Raw genomic sequence first — 18,410 nt, forward strand, 5'->3', positions numbered from 1 at the left:
AATTCATACATCAGGGAGAATAAACGACAGACTGAACAATGTGAAAGTCTCAAGAGCTTCCTTCTTGACAGCAAGAGGAAAGGGCGACTTCTCCCAGTAGAAATAACACCACCCTGCACTTAATTTACGCATGAAAGGAGTCCAGTGTCTCCTTAAGACAGTTGTAGTAAGAAGGAAAACAAAACATAAGGGCAAAATCCTTTCTTGCCAAGCTTGGTTATTCTTGACATGTGATGGGAGATTCAAGAGATGATGAAAAGACACCAAACCTAAGATCAGGGCACTGGGCTGCATGATAGTCCGCTGTGGGAGGGAATCAAGCAGCGCAGCTGCAAGGAGCTGTGCATAGGCTTGAATAGCATCAACATCAGAAACAAAGGCAAATGCGAAGGCTCAGCAGATCAGTGTACAACATGATCTTGGCCTAGCCAACGGCTATCAGAAAACTTGGGTGTTCTGTCCTGACCTTCGACTTGAGATACAAGAGATAGCAGTCCCCAATAGACTGTCTTGGTAAAAACTACAGTGTGCAATAATCTTGACAATGTATGTTCTTGGCACTGGCAATGAGATCCAGCCAGGGCACGACCCACTGGTCAAAGATGTCCTTAGTCACCCCGGATTATGACATTTATTGTCTTCCAGCCAACTGTAGAGTTAGTCTACTCTGGCAAGAACCAAGACCCCTAAGCCATACTGTATGCTGTAGTACCACATGGCAATTATATACCGACCTTCCTTTGATGGACGGGAGAAAGGCTTTCAGATGACATGAAGCTCCAGGAGGTTGATGTGAAGCACTTGTTCTCCTGAAGACTAGAGATCTCTGATCTCCACCATTCACAGGTGACAGCACCAAATCAGAGACTATGAATTCAATACCACTGTGAGGTCTGGGTGGAATACAGAGAGTGGCAAGCTGCAAAACAAGCCGGTATCCACATGCCACCGCAAAGATTATGAGATATCTCCTTCAAGATGCAGATGTTGTCCAACAGAATCCTTGGTGCTGTGCACACTGGAGACAAAGGACCTACTGCAAAGCTCTTTTATCTTGCACCAGGAAGTTCTGGGATTACCACCCCCTACCCATTTCATAGTCCTGCACCCTCTTAGCTGGCCACTCTGGCTAGGAGCAACTTGGCTTCCTGCAGAGCGATGGCAGTGTGATCAGCTAAAACTTGGAGGCACAGCTGGGGCCCAAATGAATGGGAGTGCAGAACCCTCCTCCCTCTGATGATGGTTTCCTGTATGTGGGTAACAAATAAAAAAGATCAATGTTGTTAGATGATAAAATAGTTGTAATATATACAGTCATACTATTATCACCATTATTTGTACAAAGTAAAACACATTTGGCGAAGGCAGCATTAGATGTTCCAATGCAAGCAGGAACTACAAGGGGTAATAGCCTATGCCAGTTCGCTCGGGAGAGAGCACTGTAATCACGGACTAGGCAGCATTCCTCTGGAGCTGGAGGACACAGAGAAATGGAGGCACTCTGATACTGCTGGTGACTGTTGGATAGTAAGGCAGTGATAATGGCTGGTGGGACTGAGGCACACGGCCCGGCTTGGCCAATCAGCCATTAGCACAGAAACTGGAACAGGATCAGCAATGGCAATCCTGCAGATTTTAGGATCGGTATCAAGGCCACACTGGGCAGACGGGCAGGTGTAATCAATGGAGGTATCGGCTACCGGGACCACTTGGTCTTCACTAAGAAAGGGGTTCCTGCTCAAAAACGAGTGCTGCTTCTCCACTCGCAAGGAGTTGGGAGAGGAATAGCAGGTGCCTCTGTAAGTTTGTTTAAGGAGCTTTCCTGCTTGAACCTCTGTGGGGCTATATGTCTGCAAGACCTAAATAGCTACAGAAACTACTATTCTTGAACTGTTCTTGCTTGCCTTACTTGTTTGTCATCTGAATCTTAGATGAGCTTTCAACTGCTGCTCAGTTATTGCCCTGTCTGCCCCTGTTGAGAGCTTGTTTGAACATTGAAGACTGGCCTAACAAATGAAACATTATAGGTTTGCAGAACTCGCCACAGAAGGGAAAAACCTTCTCCATGCTAGTAAAAGCACTTCAGGCATTGCAGGAACCATTGGCTCTACTGGGGGGTCTAAAGCTACTTTATCTACTTCTTCTAAGGTGGCCATTGCTAAAGTACTGTTTAAGGAATAACAGTAGCTAGTAATGGTGATATCACTAACTCAGAGTTCTCCTTAGCTGGCACAGCTTCAGAAGGTGGTACAGCCATGCAGGTAGATAATCCAGATACCCCCTAGCAGGTTTTCAGGCGGTGGCAGGCGAGGAACAGCAATGACCCCTTTTTGCTCCACCGAAGTGTACTCTTAACACAGCCTGACCTCATTTAGGATCAGCTGAGCCTGCCCCACCGGCCTATTTGGGTTTAGAAGCTACAGGTTTATTCACCGCTTCAGAAAGATGAATTGATCTCCAATGTAGACATGGGCATTCAGGCTCAGGTCTCCTTGGCGTCTCCGACTGACAATCATCAGGGTCTTTCCTCTGCGATCCTTCACTCCACTCTCGACTAGAGGCTATTTTGTCAGAAGTTACAGGTTTGAAAACCTCACAAGACCAGGCTCTGGTCCACCTTCAAAATGAATTGAATAGACCACAAACTATCAAACATGGCAGGCAGGCTTGTTGAATTAGAGCAAAGGGTCCCCAATTTGAAAGATCTGAATGGGGCAGTTCAAAAACATTTGGGAGTCCGGCACAAAGGGATTAGAGCGGTGGGAGGTAAAGAAAAGGACTTGGCAAATCATTCTCAATGCTCAAATCTCAAATTCATAGGCATTTCGGAGACCTTTGAAAGTAACAGCGGCATGACTGTCTCCATTGAAAACCTTTGAGGAGTATAAAATAAATCCAGGTAAAACAAAATTATCTTATTTAATGCTTTTACGGTCAATATCCCTCTGGGTTTAGGCCATAGATACATCCTTTTCATTCAATTAGATACCTGGGATTTTGTTACTACCAACTATGGGGATGTGTTAAAAATTAAATACATATAAGGTTTGTAACCTACTTTGGATTTAGCTTCCAATTTCAATTACTGGGAGAGTAAATTGGATTATGATGTAAATTCTGCCTCTTTATATTTTTATTCTCAAATGTACTTATTAAAATACCTAAAAACATGTTCTTGTAGGTTGGCCTACTTTTTCTTAAGTCTATATGGAATAACCAACAGCCCTTGCTGAGTTTTCCTAAACTGGATAAAGAGCACGGGGCCTTGCTTGGCCTAATTTGCCAGTATACTATCAGCAGCTCTATTATATATTTTGTTTTTGGTTTCCGTTTTTGATAGTTTCCTAGTCTATACTAGACGATTTAGGTGGTCCTACACTAGTGTTTTTGAAAACGTATGACCTCCTGAAAAAATCAAAATATAAAATAATCCAGGACCAACTTCTGCGCTAAAATAATATTTTTGAAGGATTGAAAATTCCAGATGGTCATGAGGTTTTTCTTGATTGAAAAACTATTGGTTTGGGTCAATATAGGCTTCACAGGAGCTGCCGATTTTAAGCATACCACTTCCTGGATGTCCTGGGATCAACTTAAGTTGGCAGATAGCAGTCTGGGCAGGATATTATGGTTTGCTATTTGAAAATTAAAAGTTTTTTACAGTTCTATTGGGCATCCTTGGAAGGCCACGCATTTACTATTTTAAAGATGCTGTTCACACGTAACAAGTAACAGGCAAGCTGGTATACACAAAGTCAAGGGGATTCCTATGTAGTCCTCCTAGCAAATCAACTTCAGAAATCAGAAAAAGAGATGGGGTTTAAGTTCTTTGCCAAGGAGTGGGAAGACCTGTGTCAAGTTTGTTGTAAGTCATTTACAGCTGCTAATTTTAGAACGTATGGAGTTTTTTTTTTTTTTCTTGGAGGGTGCCCTATTTCACTGCCAAGTTTATGAATAGGTTTAGTCCGTCAGTGAGCAATTATTGTTTTTAGAAGAGAGAAGGAGATTGGATCCATGTTACTGTTACCTGTCGGGTTTTATATGAATTTCAGAATCATTAAGTTATTTTTGTGAGTTCATCTACGAATTTTGGAATTAATTAGCTATTTTTATGAGTTTATCTTTCATGTTACATCCTTTTACAATTCTGTTTTGGATTTTTACTAAGTTAAGTTGAAGGAATAGCTCTAGGTCTCGAAATTTCTCGTTAACCAAAGGTTTATATTTATTGTTTTGCCAGTGGCCTGTTCCTTGACCCTGCGGCAATGGAATTCAACCCTGCCACCCTCCGGGTTTATTTGCTTAACAAAATGACAAGATTAGATTTTTTTTTAAATTAGAATTAACCAACTTAATTCTTAATTAATCAACTTAAGATGTTTAACAACACAGGGGGTAACTTCGCCCCTGTTTAATATTGTTCTTTGTAAGTAATTTTGTTAGAATTTTTGCTGTTATTAATTCTCTTATTTTGACTGTGTATCTTATTTTAAAAAAATATATTTTTATTGAGTTTGCAACAAGTAAAGAAACAACCTTCGACAGCCACTGTTACCGCCACCTTTGGAAAACAAAAATGTCCCACAGCCATTGGAGCCAAATACATTACCTTCAACTGACCTTCCCACCGGTCTCCTTTCGGAAGGCCCATCTGTATACTCCCTTCTAGTACTGGCTAAGTCTGCACATCTAGGTCTCAGTTTCTCCTCCATAGATTCCATACCTTCCCCTTTTTTGGGGGGCACCCCCTGTCCTGCATATACCCCTTTTTCTGCCATAATGCACAAATCCATGTCCTTTGCTCAAGCTTGCAAATCCTGGTGCTTCTTGCGTACCCCAGCTTCTGACAATGTTCCTCTTAACCACTGAACTGCATTTCATATCTACGCTATTTTTAACTTTCAGACTTCATTTTGCTGCTATATCTGTTGCAAGCCTATTTCTTTTCAATATGAACGTTCATTTTTAGATGCTGCTTTATTTATCTACTTGGCCTATCTTTTGATACTACCAAAACAAAATATTAAAAAACAAACATTTTAAGTGGTGCTCACTGAAAAAAAGGTGCAAGACGTGTTTATTGAGGAGTGCAAAAGAGAAATAATACAATCAGTTTAAATCCACTTTTAAATCTTAGATGGCTGCCTATTGCTTTTGTCATGGGTGAAGTATATAAATTGTAGACTTCCACCCGATGTAGTAAACTTCCGAACTCTACAGAGATCCAGGAAATTCCGACCACTGGATGTCATCTGTCAGCCTCCCCACCTCCCCCTTGTCTCGATAAAAACCCTACCCCACTTGTGTGTCTAGGTCCAGTGCCTGCTACAGGAATGGATCAAACGAGGGGCAATGGAGTCCTTGAGAGTTTACGTCAAAGAAATGCTAGGGAAAGGAGGCGGAATGCTGGGTGGAACGAAACTTTCAGATTCCCCACATATTCAAGAAGTCTCCCTGAGAGAAATATGTTATTTTCCCAAAAAGTTGAGTACTGGGTAAGAAAACTTCATGAGAACCTCACGAGTAACACTATCCTGGATAACCACCGGTGGTCCAATTTTCAGAAATGTCTGGGTATGGTAGGTTTCCCTGGGTGGTGGGGGGGGGGGGGGACTGAACCAGGGCCCAAAATCTGCAGCTACCAACATTGTTAAAAACAAAAAAATAAAGGGGGTTATTCCAACTTTGGAGGAGGTGGTAATCCGTCCCAAATGTGACGGATTTACCACCAGCCGTATTACGGGTTCCATAGGATATAATGGACTCGTAATACGGCTGGTGGTATATCCGTCACTTTACCGTCACTTTTGGGACGGATTACCACTTCCTCCAAAGTTGGAATAACCCCCCAAAGTCTGGATTCTCCTGAAATACGATGTCTCCAGGTCACATTTTGGGGCATTTTGTTTTGTAGGTGCTAGGCCCTGCCACACAAGTGAGGTACTGTTTTTAATTGGGAGACATGTGGAAACACAGAGTAGTAGAACACTGTTTGTTACCATCTGGATTCCTCTGCTTCGCTGTGACTCCAAAATGTAAGCCAGTGTGCAAGAAAAAATATCCTTTGCAAAATACCCCAAATTCAGAGATGTACAAATAACCACTGTTCCTAAACTTAGTATCTTGTGTACATGCCAGAAATATATAGGTGTCTTTGATACCCATTTTTCATTCTTTTTATTTTACCATATGAATTCCTGTGTAGTTGGTAAACACAATAAAAATTATAATGTGTTGCTAAGTTTTTGACTCTGGATATAGCATGATTTTGGGGAACATACAAACCCATGCTCAACAAACTTTTTTTTTTTTTATAAATTGGCCATCGTGACAAGAACTTACAGATAAAAATGTTGTCCCAGATATTTATTTTTATCCTGCTAATTTTCTTTATTTGCTTTATTTCAACAGTTTCTTTGGGAAACTGAAGGATCTACACAAATTACATTTTACTGAATCAAGAATGTTATCTGCTTTTCAAAAATATTCAGCTTTCTTGGATCACTCATAGAGTTCACACGTTTCACCACACAACAGAAAGTAGCTTGAAACCACAGCAATTAGAAAAAATGGGCTACCACTTAGAAAAATGCACACTGTATTTTGCTCATTTTTTTCACACAACTATGCTTGCTCCTGAAACCTACGAAGATCGTGTTTAAGAACAGCAAACCTTTTGTTGATGCCAATTGTACGGGAAAACCAGATACTTTCTTCTGTAGCACTTTTTCCCCAATGAAAACCATAAAAATCAGCTCTATTTTGGCTTTTTTCTCAGTCCCCTCCGGCGGAACCCACAAACACTGGATACCGTTAGAATCCTCCCGATGATGTGGGTAAAATCGCTAATTTGGAATGGATACCCTCTTGTGGAAAAAAAATATGTAGAAAAAAGGTGTGCAGTACTCCAAATACCAAAAAAGGGCTTAGCATTATGGGGAAAAGGATTAGATGGTTAGTAATAAGGATCCACTTGGGGTTTTGTATGGTGGGATAGTAGGCAAGGAGAATATTCCAAGTGCCCAGTATGAGTAACTGATGATTCCATTACATTTGCTGGAAGATCAAGAAGGGGCCTAATGAAGTACTTCTCTGCCTTCAATAAGGCTCTACCACTATTGGATGTTCTAATTATCCTTGAGATGTAATAGGCTAACTGAGCTGTTTTGATAAGGCATCCACAAGAATTCCCTAAGACATTCTCAGAAAATGATCTTTCTCCATTCATTCATTAGCTTTCTCCATTCCCTTTCTTTCTTGCAGGTGAAGCACTTGCTACTAATGGTAGATCACTTTTCTTGTTTGGGGAGCGGTAAGGATGGTTACTTGGATTTTTAGGGTTTTGTTCTTAGCACTGACAGACAGGTGAACTTGATTGCAAAATGGAAATTAGTTGCTTAGATGGTGCATTGCTGGCGAGTCTGGGCAGAAGCAAAACTGGCAGTCACTTTTGAGTAGGCTATATTCAATAAGTGTTATCAAAAGAGAGAGGAAAGTGAAGCTGTCTGTCCAATCCAGAGGTAATTGGATAATAGGACCTGCCTCTCGGCTTGTGCTCACTTCCAAATGTTGCAGCTGACAATACTGTCATTTGTCAAGACTTAGATGTAATGGAAAGACACCTAGCATACATTAATAAATAACATTGCCTTATACTCACAGCAGTGGCATCATCTCTTAAGCTTTCACCTTTTACATTTTCCAATGATTTACCTGAAAAAAAAGAGACTATCAACATCTTTTTCGGAGTAGAAAAAGAAGAAATCTTAACATCTACAGTTTTGAGCACATAGTGTATATAATCAATCTTTTCCCAACACTACCGAATTTTTTCAATGTATTCATTTCAGAAAAAATAGCATATAGTTAAACACAATCAGGCTAACTTTACTGTTCAGCTACATCACAGACTACTCAGGGAATTTAACTATTTCAAAATATGACAATTTAGCAGGTAGAATATGGTTCCTGGCAGCCTGAGACTGCCTAATCAAAATAAGCCATTTTTTTTTTTTCCAGACTGAGCTACTGAAAGAACAAGTTACTTACCTTCGGTAACGTTTTTTCTTGTGGATACAGTAGCTCACCTTATGAATTCTCCCAATGCGCCAGTATTCAACAGAAACTTTCTTCCCAGCTCTTCACACTGGCGAGGACGTCACAATTGCACGGCTCCGCACGCGACTCAGTATGACGTCATCATGGCAATAAGAAGTCCACGCCGGCGTGCTGACGTCAGTTTTTTTTTTTTTTTTTTTTTTTTAACGTGCCTTCGAGGCGAACAGGTGAATACCGACCTCACAAAAATAATATATGCCAATCCAAATACAAATATAAACCACGATATCGGTTTATATAGAAACCTTAAAAAATTATATACACATTTATAATGGTAATAAAAGAAGTCTTAGGGAGGCGGGAGGCAGTGGGGACTGTGAGGAATCCACAGGTAGCTACTGTATCCACCCAAAAAAGCGTTACCGAACGTAACTTGTTCTTCTGATGGATACATCTGTCGATTCCTCACCTTATGAATAAAATCCCAAAGCAGTACCACACTCTGAGGTGGGTCCCTGGCCGTCCACACCAAGAAATCCGGCAACATAGAACATGCAAAATGGCCATCCCTCCTAACCTCTGAGTCCAAGCAATAATGCTTCGCGAAAGTGTGGAGGGAAGCCCAAGTTGCTGCCTTACAAATATCAACTGGTACACCTATAGCTAAGGCCAAAATAGCAGACTTAGCCTGGTAGAATGGGCCCTAATACCTTCACCTGGAAAGGGTTCTCTTGTGGACGGCTTTGCCCTTCATCTTGCCCACATATCCAATGAAAGTCTTTTGGCCTCTCAATGTAAAAACTCAAAGCCCTTCTTGGATCTAGGCGATTAAGCCTTTCCTCCTCCTCCTTTGAAGGATGCGGAGTAGGGTAAAAGGAAGGCAGCGTTATAGATTGCCCCTTATGAAAGGGATTAACAACTTTGGGAAGGAAATCCGACCTGGTTCTCAGCACCACCTTGTCGGCATGAAAGGAGATAAAAGGAGGTTTCACACTAACAGCCTGGAGCTCACTCACACGCCTAGCAGACGTGATAGCTGTGAGGAAAACTGTTTTCAAAACTAACAATCTCAAAGGCAAGAATGCATAGTGTCAAATGGTGAAACCATTAAAAACTAAGAACCAAATCCAAATCCCACTGAGGCATGAGAAACGGAGTGGGAGGAAACTTGTTAGTCAGGCCTCTCAAGAACCTAATAACTATAGGGGACTTAAGTAAGGAAGGCTGATCAGGAAGGCACAGAAAGGCTGACAGCTGATAAATAACCCTTCACAATCTCAACTGCACACCCCTTCTGTGCCAAGCAAAGGGCAAAAAAGCAAAACATCAGACAAATGGGCCTTCAAGGGATCAATTTGCGTCTCTCCACACTAAGCAACACATTTTAAACATCTGTTAGCAAAGACAGTCTTGGTGGAGTTTCACCTGGCCGATAAGATAACATCCTCCACTTCTTGCCCCATTCAATCTCCAGGCATGTAGGTGCAGGCTCTCGAGGTGGGGGTGTAGAACCCACCCCTGAGACTGCGAGAGGAGGTCTGCCCTTTGAGGGAGACAGAGCAGAGGGCACAGTGAGATATGGAGAAGGTCTGAGTACCACACCCTTCTTGGCCAATCCGGAGCTATTAAAATGACTTGAGCCCAATCTTGGCAAATCTTGCTCAGAACCAGAGAAATCAAGGGAATGGGGGGAAACCCGTAAAGTAACTAGTCGCACCAAGACATCTAAAACGCATCCCCCAATGTTCCTTGCACTGGATACTGGATGCTGCAGAACGACAGGCAGTGCACGTTCTCCCAAGTGGCAAACACGTCTATCTGTGGAAAACCCCACATCCGGAAGATGTGAAGAACCGGGTCTGGATGGAGACGGCACACATGATTGGCTGAGAAATGCCAAATGAGAATGTTCGCACGTACGTTGAGAACCCCGGCCAGGTGATTTGCCCAGGACCAGAGCCGCAGAGCCATTCTACAGAGAAGGTACAACCCTACTCCTCCCTGCTTGTTGATGTACCACATCGCGGTAGTGTTGCCCGTGAAGACCTGAACTGATGGACCGTGAAGGGAAGGGAGGAAGGCCTTGAGAGACCGTCGTATCGCCTGCAATTCTAACAGACTGATATGAAACATCTGTTCTACTTGAGACCAATGACCTTTGATCTCCAGGTCCCCCAGATGAGCTCCCCACCCTAGAGAGAAAGCATCCGTAATGACCGTGATCACCGGAGGTGGTAGACAAAACGGCCTTCCTTGGGAAAGGTTGTCGTCCACAGCCCACCATCATAGATCCGTTGCAGCCTATCTGGAGATCGTTATCGACTCTTCGAGATCCCCTTTGTGTTGAAACCACTGCTTGCGGATGCACCACTGGAGAGCCCTCGTGTGCCAACGAGCATGAGTGACCAACAGAGTACAAGAAGCGAACAGACCGAGCAGACGTAGGGCCTTGAGGACCGGAACAGCTGCTCCCTTTTGAAACATTGGAATCAACTCCTGAATGTCCTGAATCCACTGAGGCGGAAGATAGGCCTGATTTAATTTTGTATCCAGTACTGCTCCTAAGAACAGGAAACACAGAGCGATCCAGGTGAGACTTGGGCACATTTACCGTAAAGCCCAGGTTGAACAACAACCTTGTTGTCACTTGCAAGTGATGCAGCACAAGCTCTGGGGACTTGGCTTTTATCAGCCAATCGTCCAGGTAAGGGACTACAGATTTTCCCTTCCTTCTGAGGTCCGCTGCAACCACCACCATCACCTTCGTGAAGACCCAAGGTGCGGAAGTAAGACCAAAAGGAAGGACCTCAACCTGGTAGTGTTGCGACCCCACACAAACATGATACTTCCTGTGCGACTTCAGAATGGGGATATGAAAATAAGCATCCTGCTAGTCGACAGACACCATCCAGTCTTCCTCGATCAACGCCAGAAGCACCTGTTTGAGGAACCGATTCAAAATCATCAGGTCCAGGATAGGCCTCAATCGACCATCCTTCTTAGGAATCAGGAAATATCTTGAATAGCATCCCTGACACCTTTCCTGCTCTGGAACCAACTCCACTGCACCCTTTAACAAAAGGACTTGCACCTTCTGCTGAAGCAACAGGAGATGATCTTCTGAACAAAACTAATGACGGGGAGGTATAGAAGGGGAAACTCCCGAAAAGGAAGGGCATAACCTTTCCCCACAATATTTAATACCCAAGAGTCCGATGTGACTAACTCCCACTCGTGGAGAAAATGAAATATCCTGCCCTCTACAGTAGAAGCATGATCCAAGATGGATAGAAAACTAGGGCTGCTTTTCTTGTAGGGTTCCCCCAGAGGAAGAGGATGAGGCATGATGCTGCTGGGTGGCTACTCGTGTCCTAACCCTCCCCGCCCTCTAAAAGATCTACAGAGAGGGTTGGCAGGCTGTTGAGTGCTGGACTGTGGTCTTCCACGATAAGAGGATCCACGACCAAAACCCCTAAAACCTCAGCATCTACACCCTTTAGGTCTTTCAGACGCCTGTAGCCCCAAGGATCTTGCAGTAGCCCTGCGGTCTTTAAAATGTTCTAAAGCAGAGTCCGCCTTGAACCCAAACAACTTTTTGCCATCAAACGGAAGGTCCAACAAAGTTGTCTGAACGTCTGTGGAAAAGCCAGAAGACCTAAGCCACGCATGCCTCCTGGCCACCACCGAAGTGCCCACTGCCCTGGCCACTGAATCCGCTATATCCAGACCTGACTGGATAATCTGTTTGGCCGCTGCTTGAGTGTCCAAAAAGAGCTCATCAAACTGCCCCTGCATTTCCTGAGGCAAGCTCGGCACAACAGCTCTTGCCGTGTCCATCAGGGCATGGACATACCTCCCCAGCACACAGATCGCATTGACCGATTTCAGGCCCATACTACATGAGGAGAAACTTTTCTTGGCTGCTTGCTCCATTCTCTTGGACTCCCTCGATGGAGTAGTGGGAAACAAGCCAGATACATATCTGGCAGAAAAAGAAGCTTGGACCATCAAACTCACAGGAGTCAGATGTGGAGATAAAAACTGTAAACTTTGCACTTGTATAGCGCACTACTCACCCGTTAGGGTCTCAAGGCGCTGTACTCATACCGCTATGGAAACCCTCCTGGCTTTTCCCTGCGAGGTGCCCACTCCTGGGCACCCCCAGGGTGAAGCCAGGCATCCAAGCGCTGTTGGGGCCGTTGTGGAGATTAAGCAAGCTATTGCCCAGAGTTGCAGAGTCGGACCCATTAATTAGATTAGGCACTGAGGCGAGAATTATCTGGTCCAAGGGAATTGAGCCCAAGACCTGCCGAAGCGGGATTTGAACCCTGGTCTTGAGCCAGATCTCTGCTTCAGGGTCTGCCACTCTAACCATTGTGCCACACTTCTCCACTGTGTGGAGAATCCCTAGGAGCAACCCTGTACCTCCTTGCCACAATCCTGAAAACCGCCACAGACGATTTAGGTTTTCTCCAAATGTCTAAAATAGGCTCAGTAAGAGCATCATTAAAAAGGGAGTAGGGGCTCCGAAGAAGCAGAGGAAGGATGCAACACCTCCGTCAAGATGTTTGTTTTCACTTCCGGCACTGGTAACGGAAGTTCTAAAAATTCGGCAGCCTTCCTTATGACAGTGTGATAGGATGCTGCCTCGTCTAAATTCACCCGGGGATGAAAGATCCCACTCAGGGGAGGTATCCAGTCCACTTGCAGAGTCCACATCCTGAAACTCCCCCATAGGCTCAGGAATCTCTCCTTCCTCTAATAACTGTTGCTGGTATTCCTGCTCCTACAAGAGCCTCAAGGCTTTCCTCCTTGATCTCAATCTGGCCTCCTATCTCGGCGTCAACAGAGTTAGCTGAAGTCGACGACGAAGGCTTCAAGGCAGCTGGATGTAGTGGAGGAGATGGTGGAGATACACTGTGTCCCGACCGGGACCCATCCGGTGCCGGCATGGACTTCATCAGCGCCATCATCTGAGGCGACAACGTCATCGGCGCCAAACCAGCACTCTCAGCAAGACAGAAGAGCACAAACTTAGCCAACGTGTACACCGCCAGAGAACCCATGGAGAATGCTAATGGACATGTGAGACCAGCCGGTGCACCAGCAGGGGCCATAGCCTTTTTGAAAATGCTAAACATAGCATTAAGGAAAACCGCCGGATCCGGTCCCGGTGTCGGGAAGGCAGAAAACCTCTGGTCATCTTGAGGCGCTTGGGTCAGATCCTAAACTTGCTCTACTGGCTCCTGAGCCAACACGGGTGAAAAGTGAATCAGAGGACTCGCCGGGGACTCGACGACCTCAATTAGTGATCGCGCCGGAGAAGCCAGTGGACTCCGAGGCTGGGAAGTGATAGTTGGACGGACCTCCTACGCCGTACGATGTCATTTCTGAGGGGACCTAGAGTGAAACCGATCTCTAGAAGAACAGTGTCGAGAATCGTGCAGGCGCTGCTTCTCTATGATATCTCGAGGACTTGTGAGAAGAAGAGTCCATCGCCTTAGATCTTTGATGACCCTTGGGTCCCCTCTTAGCTTTTGCTAAGAGTTTAGCCTCTCTTTTTTTTTTTTTTTTTTTTTAAGGCCTTTGGGTTCAGACCCTGGAAAGACACGCACTCCTCCACGTCGTGGTCCGAACTTGGACACCACAAGCAGTCTTCATGAGGGTCTGTGACTGACATACGACCCCCGCACTCACGACAAGGATTAAAACCCGATTTCTCTGGTGGAGACATTGTAACAAGTACAACTATGCACCTTCGAAACAGTAGCTGTTCGAAAGCCAGGAAAAAAACTTTAGCGTTGAAGGCGCAGAAAAAAGGGAACTGACTTTAGCACGCCAGCGAGGACTTCTTATTGCTACAATGAGGTCAGACGAAGTCGCGTGCGGAGCCGGGCAATTGTGACGTCCTTGTCGACGTGAAGAGCTGGGACTAATGTTTCCGTCAAATCATGGCGCATTGGGAGAATTCAGAAGGTGAGGAATCCACACGTAGTTGTATCCATCAGTAAATTAGCTTCCTAGCATTTATCACAAATTTGTGGGTGTGTATATATATATATATATATATATATATATATATATATATATATATATATATAAATATATAAAATAAATACATAAATGGGACTTCTGGTCATGCCCAGGGGAATCGTACTGGCTACCCCACATTAGTGGCTGTTTTGTGCATCATTTTACCTAAGAACAGTTTCCAAAGCTATGCATGAGGGACTATTTTACATCTAAACGTATACTCTGATCAAACACGTAATTATTCACATCATGTACACATTGGGTACCTAAAGCAATTTTTTTTTTCCCCAAATGCAGCAGCCTTTATGTTATTTTTTTGGGCAAGACTCAAATTTGACACAGACCTTAATATGGCTGTTTAATTGTACTGTCCCGCAGCAGACATGTCCCACCATAATAGCCACCCCTGAAGCATCACGCACCGTTAGACTTCAAGGTGAAACCTTGGGGTCACATGTCCTGGCTGGCAAATGCCACTTTCTTCCATCCACCTCAGCTACCCAGTCAAAGACCTGCGACTACCTCCCGTCTGCCCATCTCCCTCCTCTTGCCTTGCTGCTCTCTAAATGCTGGAAGACTTGTCACAACTCCACTTGCCGGTGGAAGTCTGCCATTGGTTCTAACCAGCATCCTCATCCACAAGCATAGTAAGTCTCGGTCATTCTTACCTTTTTCCACTCGAGCTCTGCAGCGTTGTCTCACAACCCTGCTGCAAACTTCTCTCCACAACCCACACTAAATGCCCTAACTGCCAGACCTCTGCTGCACTCTTTATGCCTCTCCTGTCAAATCCAGGAGCACTCCTCGACTGTCAGACTTTCGCCTTCCTGAACCTCTTCGCTGCTGGGAGCTCTCACCTAAACAGCTGCAAACTCTCCTCTCAACTGCTCGAGCGCCACTCTCTTGACCCCCTGCTCCTCATTTCTCCCTCAGTCAGAGGCTCTACTCTGCTTCTTTCTACTTGGTACTCTAACTCTTCAAAACTTGCAGCCGGTTTCTAACTTTTTATTTTTAAAACGTTTCTACCTAAATGTACATAAAATGTGCTGGGGCTAATTCTTACAACCCAATAACATCGGAGTGAGTTGTAAAGGATTGTTGGTATCCAGATACCAGGGATCGAGGTATCGACCATTAGTAAATATGTGAATAACAACAGACCTTTGCAAACTCATACTTCTATTCTTAGAGAGTAAGAGTAACTACCTGCACTGTTTATGTACAGCAAGCTGAATTGCCCATCTCCTGTCATCTTCTACTCTCTTACTAAGGTTGCTTGAAAGCACCAACATGTAATAATATGCATTCTATTTCAAGCTTCTGCCAACCAACTAGATCTGCCTTTGAACTGCTATAGAATGCAAGCACAGCGAGTGCCTATCTTGGTGTGCCATGACACACTAAACTCAATTACTACTTTTACAATGGTATTTTATTTTAATTGAGACCACCGAAAACCTATCATTTAAAAAGTGACACTTTTCCACAAAGTGATAAACTAGGGGAAAAACATAAATGAAAATATCTCCTGTGGCTCTCCTCTGGTGTTCAACCAACAGTGTGGCTGTTTCCAAACTGCCATGATGTTAATAGGAACATTTGTTAACCATTTAGGCATGGATCCAAACAGATTGGTAAAAAAGAGATACTGCTTACCCATAATCCTAGTTGTCAATCACAGGTATTCTCCCTGACTATTAGAATATCTACTCCAATATGGTATCCCAGGTTAACTTTTTGCAATATACTGTTCATATGAAAGAACATCAAATAAAAAACAGCACCCTAACATGAGGCAACATTTTCTTATTTTAATCTACAAAAAAAAGATGCTACCGGGGGCGTGGCTTGGAAAGAGTGGTGAATGGCGGCATAGTTGCATCGCTCCTACTGCCGAGGCATATAAACGGACAAAACCCAGGTCTACAAACCCTCCAGGAACCCACTATGAGGCGAAACAGATCTGTCAAACCCCAGGGCCCACTCTGAAGCCACCAGTTACCGAACAACTGAGTCTACGGTCGCCTTTACTCCTCGAGACCGGATTCAGTGGTGCAGAGAATGAAAATGGCCGACGGACTGTTGCAAGATCAGGCAAGGGGCTGAGGATGGGAACAAATGCTATCCTGTAAGTTAACCTTTCCCTCTTCCTCAATCGCTCGATTGCTGTAAGGAAGCCTACTATAAAAATAAGACAATACAGTCATTTTCAAAGCAGAGACTGTGTTCTGCAGCAGTACCCCAAAACCTCTAGACATTCTGCCTGACCCTAAAATGGCACCTCACCACAAAGTATTTCAAAGATTACAGAGCCACCTTAACAACTTTTTATAAGGGGATCCCTACCTGCTAGCCTGCTATCTGCTAACCTACTAATCGACCACCCTTTACTAATGTACCAGATGCGCCTACAAATGAAAGCTAATGATCCTCATTATCTAACATGTGCTGGTGACTGTGCCCCTACTATTTTCAATTAAACGTTCATTTCATTACAGACTCTTTTCACTCCTAACTGGATGTGCCTCTAGCTATAAAGTTCTCTTTAGTGTAGGTGGCCGCTGCCATCCATTCAATCTCTACTTGTGATTCTCATCATTTCCTAGCTGCCTGCTGCCTTGTTCACTCTTCAGCTTTAAGAAGTGATTGCCACACTGCATTCTGCCTTGAGATTTCTCAGCATGCATTTCTTCATTTCTCAAAGGCTGTGGTCTGCCACCAGGTCTGTAAGTCCACATTATAAGACGCTCTGACTTACACCCTTAATCGACCCCCTATCCAGCAAAGCTATGGCAGAAAAAGATAGCAAAAGAAACCAACACTACCATGGATATGATCCTTAAAAAACTTGCTGAATGGCACAATGTTGCTAAGTCCACCAAAGCCAAAATGGACATGGTGCAACAAGAATTGTGCATAATTAGATCTGACATTAAAACCGTTAACAGCAAAGTGAGTCAAGAAGAATCATGAATCAGCTCACTGGAAGATAATGCTACGCTTTTAAACAGCAGTTAAAAGCTGAAAACCACAACCAAGATCATTCTAACAGATATACCTGAACTGGAGGATAGAAATCAGCGGGGCTCAGAGAATTCAGCACACTCCTGCATAACCTTCTTAGAGACATAGATACTGCAGGTGGCAGGTCTTATCTTTGAAAAACGACTTGAGGTAGAAAGTAAACACTGTGTCCCATCATTCAAACCTGTCAGAAAGAATATCACATGCCAAATTGTGTGTCGTCCACTGAGATACCAACACACAGAACTAATTCTTACATACATGCGTAAAAATAATCATTCTGTGGAACAACCACAAAACTTTCATCTCACTGGAGTATTCCAGGTCCACAGTCAAAGTTAGGAAAGGCTTCCTCGCCCTCTCACCTAGACTCAAAAATGCAGCCTCCAATTCTCCTTTGTTGGACCCGCTAAAGTCAAGGTTCCTGATGAAGGGAAACACCACATCTTCAATGACCACAAGGACTTGCAAGCCTTCCTGGATGAAAGAGAAGGTATCCTAATAGGCACAATGTCTACAATTAAACCAAGGTCTAAATTTTGTATTCAAGTTCTCTCCACTTCTACCATGATACTGTGGACTCCTTACAAGTTATCACAACATTAGAGACTTCCTTAGATGAGCTCCTGTGTGCCTTGTTTTTCAAGGGTAGGTACACAGGCCCTTTAAAACTAGACAACCTGTTTAAGGATAACTGTGCAGCACTCTTTGCAGAACATATACTCTTGATACCTGTTTGTCAGGTTTTGTTTTAATGGATTAACAGTGACCTAGAGACAGATAAGCGCCATATGTTCAGTAGGTACCTCTAGATTTCTGTGACACTAATGAGCTCTATTACAGGTTAGCCTTTAAATGCCCGATAGCAGTTTGCCGTCTCTTATCCCCGGTTAAGCGGGCGATATGACTTGCCTTTGTTATGTATAGATCGCTACAAAGTCGTGTAACAGACAAGTCACACTATCCGGCTAATAAGTTCTCTTTGCAAAATTGTGTTCATTACACTGCTTAAGTTCCTAATCCTTAACCTTAGGCCCTCAATGGCCCTTGAGTACGTCTCAATTGTTTGGATATGTTGCATGTTTTACATTTTAGGAATGTAAAACTAATACTTCAATGGTTCTACTAGTTCTACCAATTACTGCAGAACGTGGCAGCTGGGGTTTTTAACCCATCTGTCATCACCCTCACATTCAGTACTTGGGGAGAGTGGGAGGATTAGTGGGATGGAAGGGCGTTTATGGCTGTGGGTTTGTGTCTCATTCTATTTTCAGTTACTTATACTTTTCTGCATT

General features: G+C 43.8%; 1 protein-coding gene across 2 annotated transcripts in view; it reads right to left on the bottom strand.

Moving 5' to 3' along the window:
• Positions 1-18,410, bottom strand: part of TDRD1 (tudor domain containing 1) — a 1,656,135-nt gene that overhangs the window by 1,472,801 nt on the left and 164,924 nt on the right. For both annotated transcript variants that reach the window (XM_069239312.1, XM_069239311.1), the window contains one exon: positions 7,661-7,713. In XM_069239312.1, the coding sequence (XP_069095413.1) occupies positions 7,661-7,713 (53 nt within the window). The remainder of the gene's footprint in view (positions 1-7,660; positions 7,714-18,410) is intronic.

Source organism: Pleurodeles waltl, chromosome 6 (assembly GCF_031143425.1).
Source record: "Pleurodeles waltl isolate 20211129_DDA chromosome 6, aPleWal1.hap1.20221129, whole genome shotgun sequence".
NCBI classification, from domain to species: domain Eukaryota; kingdom Metazoa; phylum Chordata; class Amphibia; order Caudata; family Salamandridae; genus Pleurodeles; species Pleurodeles waltl.